This window comes from Typopeltis vanoorti, chromosome 12 (assembly GCF_054136105.1).
Source record: "Typopeltis vanoorti isolate ZY-2024b chromosome 12, IOZ_Tvanoo_1.0, whole genome shotgun sequence".
NCBI lineage: Eukaryota > Metazoa > Arthropoda > Arachnida > Uropygi > Thelyphonidae > Typopeltis > Typopeltis vanoorti.
In genome coordinates this window covers 30,559,731-30,573,500 of record NC_143560.1, presented here as the reverse complement: position 1 = coordinate 30,573,500, position 13,770 = coordinate 30,559,731, and the positions used below count along the sequence as shown (strand labels likewise).

General features: G+C 35.6%; 1 protein-coding gene across 1 annotated transcript in view; it reads right to left on the bottom strand.

Annotated features, from left to right (window-relative positions):
* The window catches only part of LOC150100659 (death-associated protein kinase 1-like), a 441,829-nt gene that overhangs the window by 91,071 nt on the left and 336,988 nt on the right, over positions 1 to 13,770 (bottom strand). Inside the window, exon 16 of the mRNA XM_090401850.1 lies at positions 3,373 to 3,555. Within this exon, the coding sequence (XP_090257976.1) occupies positions 3,373 to 3,555 (183 nt within the window). The remainder of the gene's footprint in view (positions 1 to 3,372; positions 3,556 to 13,770) is intronic.

The window sequence follows — 13,770 nt, the reverse complement described above, 5'->3', positions numbered from 1 at the left end:
AGAGGAGAAGGAACAAAGAAGGAGATATCCCTTGAAAGTTGCAAAAGGAAGTAGCAACTAAAAGGGTAAAAAGGCAGATTTTTGTATAGAGAATGGTAGGAGTGTGGTATGCATGCATGCATGCATGCTGCAAATGATAGATAAATTTAGGGAGTTATGAAAGAAGGAGAAAAGGAGGACTTTGTGTTGACTAGCACTGATCTGCCATGCTGAGTCTTTTAACTCCATGGAGGTCAAGAATTAATAATAATAATAACATGAGTGCTTGAAGAGAGTGTGACAAAAGTGTGCTTCCCAGGTACAAACATTAAAGATGTTAGCAAGGCTATTAGAATGCAGGAAGGCAAAGTGAAAGAGCTGATTGTTTTGGCAGATATGAAAGATCTGAAGTAAGACAAGTATGATATGAGGAAGGGCATTAAAGAGTTTGAAAGTAGCAAAAGAGAAGGGTGAGAAAGTAAAGACAATAAATAAATAAAAAATAGTGAGTCTATTGTCATTGTGTGAGGTGAGCTGAGAAGAGGAGGGCCTTCATTACAAATGAGTCAATGAGTACATTTGTAGATGTGTGGAGGGAGTTCAAATGGACAAAAGAACTTCACACTTGAGTCTAGAAAAAAGTTGCTCTTGAATGGAGTGAAATTGGAGATGCAAAATCAAGGAAACTGAGCAGGTGAGTGAGTGTGCAGGTATCAATGGGGCAAAGACAAAAAATGCTTAAGATAGTACTGCAGGAAGTTATTGTTATTAGTAAGGCATGGCTAACAGATGACAAGAAGATAGTTAGCAGGACTATTATTTTTCAAGGATGAGGATAGAAAGAAAGGAATGGGGGAAGGGATAATGCTGATCATAGATAAAGAACTGCAACCAAAAAAAAAAAAAAAAGAATGGAAATTCAGCAGGAAGTCAGTGAAAGTAGTGGATTCAAAGCTATCTGTGAACAGGACAAAATATACAGCTAGTGTATACAGGATGCAACTCAAATTCAATGAGTAGAGAATGAGTAATTATTATGGGAACATAGACTGGAAGGAGGAAAGGCCACATGGACAGAAGTAAATGGAATTTATGCAATATTACTAAAGAATAATCACCTGAGGCAGTATACAATAAAAGGTAGTAGAGGTTTAAAGTGCCAGATCTAGTAACAGCTTCAGGGGATTTGTCTATAACCAAGATGACCACATTGCAGCCAAATGATGAATGATGGTATTGACTTGAGAGGTGGTAAAATGTGCGGAATTTAAAAAGGGGTATATATGTGGAATTGCAAAGCTGATAATTATGATAAAAACTCAGGAGACTGCTTGCAGTGCCATGAGATATAAACTGAGAGGGATGGACTTTGATAGTACATGGGAAATGATAAAGGAATGTTTTAAAAAAAGCAGGAGCAGTTATATACCAGGGGTGGGCAAGTTCTTCAGTAATAAGAGCCACATATAATACTTTTATTACATTTTTGAATGTTCAAGAGCTGCAGAAAATATTTAGCTATGCAATAAGCAATGTGGTTGGAAGCCTCAACTGCATTCTCATTGTCTTTCTTTCCTGACGTCATGTATGAAGTTACATTTGGACGCTTTTCTAAGCACTGAAAATAATGTATTTCTTTGTTTTTATACATAGGATGTTTAGTTTCTAAATGTCGCATGAGTAGAGAGGGTTTCATGCAACCGTTGGATAATTCTTCCGCACACACAACACAAAAGGATTAGGACAGTCAACATCCCCTACAAATGAAAACCCATATTTAATATACTCTTCACAGTATTTCCTTTTCTTCTGGGTAGTACCTGAGGCACGCACCTTTTTACTATCTCCTGGTGTGGATGTACTTGTAGCTGTGGACACATGTTGAAAAGTACTTGATGACGGGTTATAATCCACATCACGTTTTGGTTTTTTTAACTGTTCCTGTTTTCAACCATTGATCCATAACTGACATACTTAAAAATCACTGACAATAAACTATGTTAAACATTAAATAAAAAAACTACTTGAAAAGAATCACAATTAAAGGCAACGCACTTACTTATACTCAGTCAATAACTGAACTGATCAAACAGTCTGGCTAGAGATGTATTTATATTTTTGGAGAAGTTCTAGACATGTTGCAAATGGAAGTGAGTGGAAGGTTCGTTATCGCAAAGGTCATTTCTTAGTAGCATGCGAGTGTTCTGGAAAGGAGGATGGGTGACAAATGTCACGCATGAACTGTGTGTAATGATTGGTAGAAGAGTGGTTTGGGGGAGGGGTTCATAGCAACGCCCTCACCAATCATCATTCGCTAATGTGAGCTAGTTTTGAAGTGTCTCCATTAGCAATGATTCAAACTCAACATTTATTGTTCCATAACTAACATTTTGCATTTTATTTACTTTACTTGTTTTTCCACCATTACCGATTGTTTTTTGTGTATCCCTGAACAGCACAGCACGTACCCGCAGGGGTACGGTAACCACCGGTTGCGAACCGATGATCTGACAGAGAGATAATTCTGATATATACTCACCCATATTCAAAAATATTTTTTAATGTGAATCCCACTGATAAAAGGTTGTAAACCTATAGCACATTTAGTACTGTGGACTTTTTTAAGCTATTTCAGGCCTCCAATAAGCATATTCACAAATCTAAGTCCATAGTGAGATTTGAACCTAGAGCCTGTTGGTTGTAAAATAGATATATTATCCATTCTAACATAAAAGATTGACAATATTCATTCAGATGTACATTCACCTTACTTCTTGACTCCATGCTTATATGATGTGTCCCCCCCCCCCACACACACACTCATATATCTCCAATTTCCTTGTACATTTTGTATATCTGTTCCACCCAGATTTCTTGCTCCTCTCTTCTTTCACTACCGGTCTTACTCTTACCTTCTTGCTTTTCTGTACTCCTTTGTCAATTCATAATTTTTCTTTCAGTCTCACATCCCTTGCTTGTCTGTTTTTTTTTAAATGTATTGTTACTTTTTTCACTTCTCTCTCTCTCTCTCTCTCTCTCTCTTAGTAACAGCTCCTCAAGAAATCTCACACCACACTTTACTTAAGTGTAATCCATCATTTTAATAATTAATTTGTCTATGATCCTCCTCTTCATCCATAACTCTGACTATATGTCATTCATAATTCCTAAATATACAGGCTGCCTGTATATTTTGAAGGAAAAATAAGTTCCCTCTTTCTGTTGAATTGCATCTAATCCACAAATCAATTTGCTCTTCATCTTTCTCTGATTCACAGTTCTTGGTATCATCACGTGTTCCATGGCATTCCTTGCTTTATTATTCCTCATTTCTTCTATGATTTTTAAAATATATAAAGATAATAATAATAATATGATTATAAGAAATATTACCTGCAGTAAGTCAACAGCATCAGTTTCTGGAAAAATTAACTGAACATCATCAATGGAATATATTCCTGTAACCCGTGCCTGTTCAAGATGAGCTTGAGAAAGCAAATGACCAAGAATATCAACACATAGCCATCTTGGGTTCAGTATTACCATGTCTTGTATTTCAGATTTTAAGTATAGTACCTGCAAAAGAAAATTGACAATGAAAATTCTGATTTAAAGTTCAGTTCATAAAAAATTTAAGTAGATTCTTCTAAGGAAGAAGTGGAAGAATTCTTCAAGTCATTAGAACAGACAGCTGACATGAGACTTATTAATAATAATAGTAAGTATTTGCTGGATTTCTGCTCAGGACATAGACAAGTCATTACTAGCACCATGTTCCAACATAAAGATGTGCACAAGTCACATGGAAAGAAGACATAAGAAAAGCCTCATTGACTATGTCATTGTTGATAGTGATATCTTCATGCTAGTTCAGGATACAAGAGAGTACAGAGAACTTGAAACTGGAAGTGACCATCACTTAGTGCTAATCAGGATAAAAATGGATATTACATTGAAAAGAACAGTATATTTTAAAAAGAATTACAGCTGAGCAGTAGCTAAACTGTAACCTGGACTATACAAACATTATTGAAGAAAATTTGAAGCAGTTTGAAAACAAGAACCAAATCTTGGAGTCTCGTTGCAAACTCTGAAGAAGATATTGATTGATTCAGCTAGGGAGGTATGTGGTGAAGTTGTCTGTAAGGATAGAAAAATAAGAACCCCATAATGAACAAAAAGATAAGTCAGCAGAGGCTCTAAAAGAATACAGAGAAAAATGTAAGAGAGCTAAAATATGTCTAAAAGTAGCTAAACAAACATCATGGGAAGACTTTGGTAAGAATATAGAAAATAAATATCAGGAAGGTGGCAAAATATTCTCAAGGCTATTGAAAAAGCTTAGAAATGGAAGAAAAAGTAATGTAAAAGGAATCAAAGATGATAAAAGTTATATGAAAACTGAAGATAAGGACATTCTGGATGTCTGGAGTAATTACTTTGAAAAAAAAAGCTGTTAAACGAAACAAGCAGTGAAAGAATCAGTATGTGCTCCTCTTTGCATTCCCCATTTTATGGGGAATGCAAAGAGGAGCACATATCAATACTTGAGATAGAAAAAGCCATCAAAAATTTGAAAAGTAGAAAAGCAGCTAGAGCAGATGATAATATTTAACCAGAAATGCTTAGTATAGTGGTATAAAAGTTTTGCAGTGCCTACACTGCATAATTCAGAGGATCTGGTCAGAATATCGAATCCCAGATGACTGGAGTAGAGCTCTAGTTCCAATCAGGGAATAAAACTGAATGTGAGAATTACAGAGGAATTTCTCAATGGGTGTTCCAGGTAAGATTTATGTAAGCATACTTAAAAAGATGTTGGAAAAGAAGAGAAACTTGGAGAAGATAAAGCTGGATTAAGGCCAAAACAGAGAATGTCAAGATCAGATTTTCACTCTATGGCAAACAGTTGAGAAATCATGGGAATATGACAAGGATCTGTACTTAAGTTTTGTAGATCTGGAAAAGGCATATGACAAGGTGCCCAGAGAAAGCTTTTCAACACACAATTATATGGGGTAAATGGAACATTATACAGAGCAATACATAGTTTATATTTAAGTTGTAAGTCAGAACAAAATACAGGAAGATGGTTTGATGTAAAATCAGGTATAAGACAAGGATGCACATTATCTCCATGGATCCCATTATGAAAAAAAGTGGCATTAAACCTGATATTAGAATCAGAGATATCCAACTTAGTTCTTTGCTTTATGCAGATGATGTTTTATTCCTGAACACATCCAGTGCAAGTCTCCAGGATTCTCTAAGTTGAATAGCAGCTGTAACAAATTTGGCATGAAAAAGCAATAAAAAGACCAAAACTGTAAAAATAGGCAGAAACATTGAGCACATTAACTGTATTCTGAATGGAAAGCCTATAGAACAAGTTAAAAATATTCAGCTGTGTAGGCACAGTTTTCAGTGAAGATAGCAAGTTAAATCTGGAAATAGACAACAGAATAAGCAAAGCTGGTTTAGTTGGTAGCTAGCTGAATAAATATATATGGAATAAGAGAGAAATTAGCCAAAACACAAATTAGCAGTATACAAGATAGTGTTCAAACCAGTTTTAAGTTACATTCTGAGAACTGGGTTAGAAATAAATCACTTGATCAAAGACTCAAGATCACAACTATGAGGAGTCTGAGAAAAATCATAGGAGTAAATAGATAGCACTAATGGCAGAATCATATTAAAAATGAAGACATTAGGAAAGAAGATGACATCATTTGCATTCAAGAATGTGTAAAAAGAGCTAATCTATGATGGTATGGTCACTTAAATAGAATGGGTGAGGAAAGGTTAGCAAAATAGATGTTTGATGCCAAGATGGCAGGAATAAGACCTTGAGGAAGACCAAAGTCTAGGTGGATTGATTCCATCAGAAGTGCCTTAGAATCACAAAATATTAGATATGACAATATTCCAGTGCACACAAGTAATAGACTGATTTGGAGGAAAATTGTGTAAATTTAATCATGTAGTGCTGTCATAGTAGCCTGAACACCTTTTGAGAGTGCATATCAGGAAACTGATAACAATGAAATTTTAAGTATTTTCTCAGCATATGGTCAATGCAGGTAAAACAAAGAAAAACAATGATTGCAGACAATCATACAAAAAAGTGCTAGAGAGTTAGTTATGTTTTACCTAATTTTATTATTCATATCAAAATTTCACTGGACATCAGCAGGTGCCATATAGTTGCTTTGCACATTAGTGCAGCGACACATGAACTTAAGGAGTTTAAAGTTCAATCAATCCTTCTAGGACCCATCCATTTGTTGTATGAGATCCTCAACATCTTCCTATAATACCAATTCTCAAAGGATGTAGTATTATTACTATTATTACGGGCAACTCCAGGGAGTCATTAGACTCATCGAGGGAGGCCCCAAATCATATTCATCACAACTATTCGACATTCATACAGTATCTATCATACCTCGCCTTAAACTCATTCACTGTGACAGCATCCACCACAGACTCAGGGAGCACATTCCACTCATTCACTACTATAAAAGTAAAGAACCCAGCTCTAACACCTTTACTAACCACACTTTTGCCCAGTTTCCATGGATGTCCCCTAGTCCTCCCACAACCAGCCCTGTTCTCAAAAATATCTTCTGAATTAATTTTATAGAAACCCTTCAGTAATTTGAATGTCTCCATCATATCTCCCCTCCTCCGCCTATCAACCAATTTTTGCAACCCACAAATCCTCAACCTGTTCTCATAAGGTTCATTCCACAGACCTGCTATCATCTTGGTCACTCGCCTCTGGATCCTCTCCACCTCCTCCCCATCAAGAAGAAACCTAGGTGACCAAACCTGGGCACCGTAGTCGAGATGGGGTCTTATCAAGGCTCGATACAGAGGAACAATAACCTGCTTGTCAATGTATTCTTCAGCAACCAAGTGATTTCATGAGCTGATTTGGCCACTTTTGCAATGTGTCCCCTAAATTTCAATTCCTTATCCACCAACACTCCTAAATCTCATGCCTCATCAATTTCCTGGAGCACAGTTCCACCAATGCAGTAAACTGCTGCCAATCTTTTCACCCCAAAATGCATAACCTTACATTTTGCCACATTAAATTGACATCCATTCTCCTTAGCCCAGACATCCAATCTATCCAAATCATCCTGCAAAATTTTGACATCATCTGCATTCACTATTGCCCTACCCAACTTCTCATCATCCGCAAACAAATGAACTGTTCCTCTCAGATCCTTTCCTATATCATTAATGAACAAATTAAACAGCAGTGGTCCAAGAACAGATCCTTGTGGCACACCACTAGTCACAGGCCGTCTTGTGGACTCTACTCCTGAGTAAACCACTCTCTGATATCTCTCCGTCAACCACCCTCCTATCCATCTCACCAACCCTATGTCCATCCCCATATGCTGCAATTTACTGATTAGAATTCCATGTGGTATCCTGTCAAAGGCCTTAGCAAGGTCCAGTAGAATCACTGTAAACCCATTACCCTTATCCAGTTCAGCCGTCACTGTGTTATAATACGTGAGCAAGTTACTGAGGCATGACCTACCCTTCACAAAACCATATACAGGAATTATTATTATCATTTTTCCTATCACACTTCTTTAGGTTAAGTTCCACATCCATAAGTACCTACTGGAAAAAAAAAAAAACCCAAAAAAACAGCTGCCTCTAGAATCCTCATCTTGGTTCCTATAGTGATAGATCTGTCTTTCCAGACTTCAGATATCTAATTAATTACTGATCTAGCTATTCATAATCTTTTGATGTCTCCTGAACAGAAATTCTTGATATTGACAATGGATCTCAGGTACTCAAATTTGCTCACTTCCTCAATTAAGGTATACTTGTTTTTCAGCACCGTCCCTGTCTATTATGAGTCCTTCAAGAACTATAATCTTCAGCCTGCTAGGTTTGAGTCATCTGTTCCTGATGATTTTATTAAAACTGTCAAGCATTCATCCTAGTTCTTCCCTGTCATTACAGAGGAGTATTATATCATCAGTATAATTTAGACCATTGACCCATCTGTGAAATATCCTAATTCCTGTCTTAGCTAGGAATCCAGTGCTACATGCACATTCTCAGCATAGATACTAAACAATTGAGGAGAAAGTAAGCATCCCTACCTAACTCCCTTGCCTACCTGAAGCCAGTCAGTTAATCAAACACCTGTTCTTTCTGTGACTTCTTGCTCACTGTACAAGTTATTTATCAACCTGATAATGTTTTAAGGAAAAACCCATTACTCTCATCAATTCTCACAATTTCTAAGCTGGACATCAAAAACTTTTGAGTAGCCTATAAAGCACAATCCAAAGGAAGTCTGAACATGAAGCACATTAACAAAGGAAATCTACTTCTCAGTGATCTGCTGGAGGCAAAGGATCCAGTCTGTGGTATCCTTGCCTTTCCTGAAACCTGTTTCTTAAACATCTCAGCTTTGACTGTAGTCACAATCCTATTTAGAATAATCTTTAGTAGCATCTTGCTTGTGTGAGAGATTAAACTAAAGTTTAATTAAAGATTAATTAAATTTAAAGAAAAATTAAAAAAAAAAAAGAAAATTAAAGAATAATAAAGATTAAACTAAAGTTTAATCTCTCTCATACAAGGCAGTGGTATGAATACTGACTTCTAGTCGCTAGTCCAGAATCCTGTTTCCCATATAATCAATCTATGAAACATTCTTATCCCTCTAACCCTATGGCCTTAATTAACTCTGTCTAGATTCTCTCTGCAACTGGGGGCCTTATTGTTTTTTAACTCCTTACATACCACACATTACTAAAAGAAGTACAAACTCTCTTTATACTTCTCAGTGACCTACCTCAGACAAAGTATTTGATCTCTGGTACTCTTGCCTTTGCTGAAACCTGTCTATTTTTTTCAGGCCTTAACTTTGAATCTGAGCCTTAACTTTGCCCACAATCCTATTTAGAATAATTTTTAGTAGAATCTTGCTTGTATGAGAGATTACACTAATAGTTCCATAGGTCCTGCAGTCCTTCATATCTCTTGTCTCCCATACTTTTTAAATAAATCTATGAAGTGCTCCTGTCCCTCCATCCCCTGTGGCCTTAATGAACTCTGTATTAAACTCCTTAACTGCTCTAACCTAATGCCCAAGTGGAGGTGGTTGCAATTCAAGATTACTTAGGGAAAAGGCTTTTCTAAGTTTCCCTTATCATTGTACAGTTCCTTACAGTACCATTTCCATCTGTTTTTGATCTCTTGTTCTTCTGTTAGTGCTATTCCATTCCTCTCCTTGATAACATTCAATCTGGGCTTAAACTTGTGCTAAAATCACAAAGTAACCCAAACATCCTTCTATAATTGTGAGTCTTCATCTGGAACTCCTATGTTTTCATATTTCTTGGCATAATATTTGTCCTTGTCCTGATTGATGTGTTTTCTAACTACTGTGGGTAATCTCTTATATTCATCAGTCTCTGTGTTTTGTTTCTTCACCCTCTATTCTTGATCAGATCCCATAAAAATCAACTGCCTTGAAAAATAACAGTCAAGCAAAATTTGATTGTGTTTTCTTTTAATTTTTCCAAAAGAAAAATCACAGTAATCTAGACGTTACAATAAGTGGACATCCTATTAATGTCCTATCAATAATTAAGATTTTCCATTAAGATAATGGTATCTTAATGGGAAAAAAAATCCGAAATTTGGGATAGTAATTTAGTATTAAGCCAATATTTCACTGCTGTCACCAATATTTCAAAATCATAAAGATAAGAATAGGCATGTGCGTGTAGGTACACAAGAGGAAGCTAAAGTAATTCTAAAATCCTTATTAGCACCCCTCTGTGTACACTGGTGTAGTAAAGGATTGGCATAACAATAGTCTGATAACAGTCACCCAGATTTTTAGCAACATGAGGTAGACATATTTATTCATGTTGATTAATTTTAATGATATAGATGAGAACACAGACTGATAAGAAAATAACTATTTATTAACTTATTGCTGATATTTTGCTGGTATTCCATCCGGCATCTTCAGAGCACAAAACCAGTTTGTCACAGTACAACAATTTTTCCTCAACATAGATGGCGCCTAATTAGGGTGCTGTACATTACAACTGTTCAAACAACTGTCCCATTGTTATACTGGATTGTTGTTGTCTCGCATACTGTGACAAACTGGTTTTGTGCTCTGAAGATGCTGGATAGAATACCAGCAAAATATCAGCAATAAGTTAATAAATAGTTATTTTCTTATCAGTCTGGGTTCTCATCTATACCGTTAAAATTAATCAACATGTATGACGAAAACTTAAGCGTTCCCACACGTTTGACATATTTATTTAGTTTGGAGAAATTTTACAGAGCTGTGACAGGTTCTAAACACTGTCTCCCCAATTTAAATTAGCAACTGTATAATAAATATATTTTTGAAATGTAATGATCTGCATCAATTACATTATCTTCAATCCCCCCCAGAACACTGTACACTGTAGTGTACATATTGATAGTTTTTTTTTTTTTTGTTTGTTTGTTCAGTTAGGATTGTAGGATTATACCTTTGGGGACTATACTGAAATACTGGCTAAATTATTATTATTATTATTATTATTATTCCTGATACCTCCAAGGAGTCCGAAGACTCATCGCGGGAGGACACCTTACCTCTACTCGAATAAGAAATAATTTTTTGCCAAGACAGTAAGAAGTGCCTTAAAAGATCAATGATTATTTAAAAAAATTATGGAAACAACTACTGTGTTATAGTAAAGCTTCAATTTAATATAAACCAAAATAATCATCCAATGTCTTGACTTTCATATTATGGAGTGTACACATATATGTACACATCATCGTCTGGAGTGTACACATATACAAAGAAACAAGCTGCGTTACAATCTACATAGTCACAGTAATTTGGTCAACCATTAACACTACTGGCCTGACCTCTAGTGACACAAAAACTTACTACATCAAAGCTAGAGTCCTGTTATTATTATTATTATTATCTGTTTGGTTACAAATGATTAGAGATATATTAAGCTAGAGCAACAAACTTTCACATAATTATTTACATAAATTAGAACAAAACGGTATAGATGGTGGCACTTATTGGCCACTATCTATACCATGATATTATTGCTTAGAGTCCTAAAGTAAGGATTTGCTGGAGAACTTGACAAACTTAGGTGGGCCAAATGTGTGCCATCCAAATTTTAGGATTTTAATGCCACCATTATTATTTAGATTAGGATGGTTGATCAAAATTTCAGAGGCTTCTTTAAATCTGTGTTCCCCAGGTTTTTATATGGATGTAAAGAATAGGTACCTTTCCAATCAATTTGGTGTAGGATGTTCAGAGCATGATCTGAGAGGTCTGTTTTATCAAAATTATTAAATTTAATGTGTCGTTTGTGTTCTTTTTTTACAGACAAGAATTGTGCATCTAGTTTCACCAATATAAGATAAGTTATTGGTGCAATGGATTTGGTTTACCCCAGGGTGAGCCAAGGAGGGAGGGAATTCTTGGATATGTTTTTTAATTTTATAGGTAGTTTAAAAGTAGCATTAAGATTGCAATGTAGAATTCTATTTATTTTATCTGATAACAGTTTAATGTATGGGATAGCTATGGTTCTGTAATCTATATTTGCATTTTTTTGATATTTTCACTATAGCCATTATTTATAAATGTATTGCTAATACATTATTTCACATAATGTAATTTATAATTCTTGTTTAAAAGCTTGTTCATTAGAGCAAATTGCTATGGCTCTGTTTTTGAGGGTTTTCATGGCTCCAAGTGTTTGCGAAGGGTGGTAATAAGAGCTAGTATTTATATATTATTATTATTACGTGACACCTCCAAGGAGCCCAAAGACTCATCGAGGGAGGATACCTACTCAACAACTCTCCACTTCCACCACTCAATCCACCAACTTCACTAGTATTTTCACAGACAATAACAAACATACATGCCCACGGCCAGGATTTGAACCCATAGCCTTTTGGCTGGAAAGCAAGCTAACCACTTGGCCAACCAGGCCAGCAATATTGGCCAGTATGTGTAGGCTTGCAACTTTAGCATGATATATGGATTGTAACATAGTTTGTTTCTTCGTATATATGTGTATACTCCAGATGATGATGAACTTAATCCTGTCCTGTCAGGTGTCTTCTCCCTCCAGGAGATTGACTACCATGTGTCTCCACCATGTCCTATTCTGCGCCTCTCTGTTGCATTCCTCATATGAGAGATAGGTCCAGTCTTCTATATTTTTCATCCACTCCAGTCTTTGTCTTCCTCTCTTTCTCTTTTCCTCAATAGTTCCTTCGAGAAGCGTCCTTTGTAGGCAGTTATGTCTCAGAATATGTATAAAATATCTGACTTTTCTCTTTTTAATTTCTTTCATCATGCTCCTGTTGATGCCTGCCATCTCTAGCACCTCTTCATTTGTCTTTTTTTCTTTCCATGATATTCTCGTAATTCTTTGCAGCATCCACATTTCAAAGGCCTCCAGTTTTTTCACACTCAGATTGGAGAGTGTCCATGTCTCTACTCCATATAATAACATAGACCATATGTAGCATTTGGAGATTCTTAGTCTTGTTTTCAGATTTAATTCTCTTGATGTTAGTAGATTTTTCATACTGTTGAAAGTTGACCTTGCGATTTCAATCTTTTTTTCTAATTTCATCTTCTGTCCTGCCATTCTCTGTGATCAAGTGTCCAAGGTATATGTATTTTTGCACCTGTTCTAATTTATTTACTTTTATATCGATGCATATTTTTGTATTTTCTTTTCGCTTGAAATTATCATGATTTTTGTCTTTTTAAAGTTGAAACTGAGGCAATACTGTTCGCTATACTTGAGGGTTTCATCTATAAAAGTTTTGAGGTAATATTTGTTTTCAGCTAGAAGAACCGTGTCATCTGCATATCTTAGATTATTAATATTTCTTCTGTGTATAGGTTAAACGGAATTGGAGAAAAGGCATTAGGCTATTAACTAAGGTGTGAGACAAGGCTGTCTCACACCTTTCTGAACTGAGAATTCTTCTGAGGTCTCTCTATTTATTCTCAAAGATGCAGTCTGTTCCCAGTAAAGATTAGTTAATAGCCTTATGTCTTTTCCATCCATGCCTATTTTTGAAATTATTTCAATTAATTGTTGATGTTGGACATTGTCAAATGCCTTTTTGTAATTTATGAAGCAGAGGAACACATCTTTTTGTTTTTCTAGATATCTTTCTATGATGGTTCTGATGTTGAAAATACCTTCTCTTGTACCTACATTTTTCTTGAAGCTACTTTGTGTATCATTTATTTCTATGTTTATTTTTCTTTTATTTCTTTCAAGAATAATGTATAGGAGGACTTTTGCTACTTGACTGATGACCTTAATATGAAGGTTGAAATGTCATGCGATTATTTTGCTTTAAAAAAAAAAAAAAAAAAAAAAAAAAAAAGTGGCGCTAGTGTCCTTGGTAAATGTGGCGGTCGAGTTAAGCTAGTCTAGAAAACGTGTTTTTAAAGTTAAATATAGTGTGGCTTTTTGTCACAAATTGTGCTAAAATTGTGCATCGGTTAGAAACAAGTGTCCTTCAGTGGTATTATTGTTTAGAACTGTGTTGTATATATTGTGTTTTCACTGCCGTTTGTTTCACTATATCAACGTGTAAAGATGGCGTCCAACAAGAAACGTACGTCAGCGGCGTGCAGGACTTCTACTATTACACGAAAGGCTGGCTCAGCGTTAGATTTTTCGCAATGGATGCATTGCGGAAACTGCTACATGT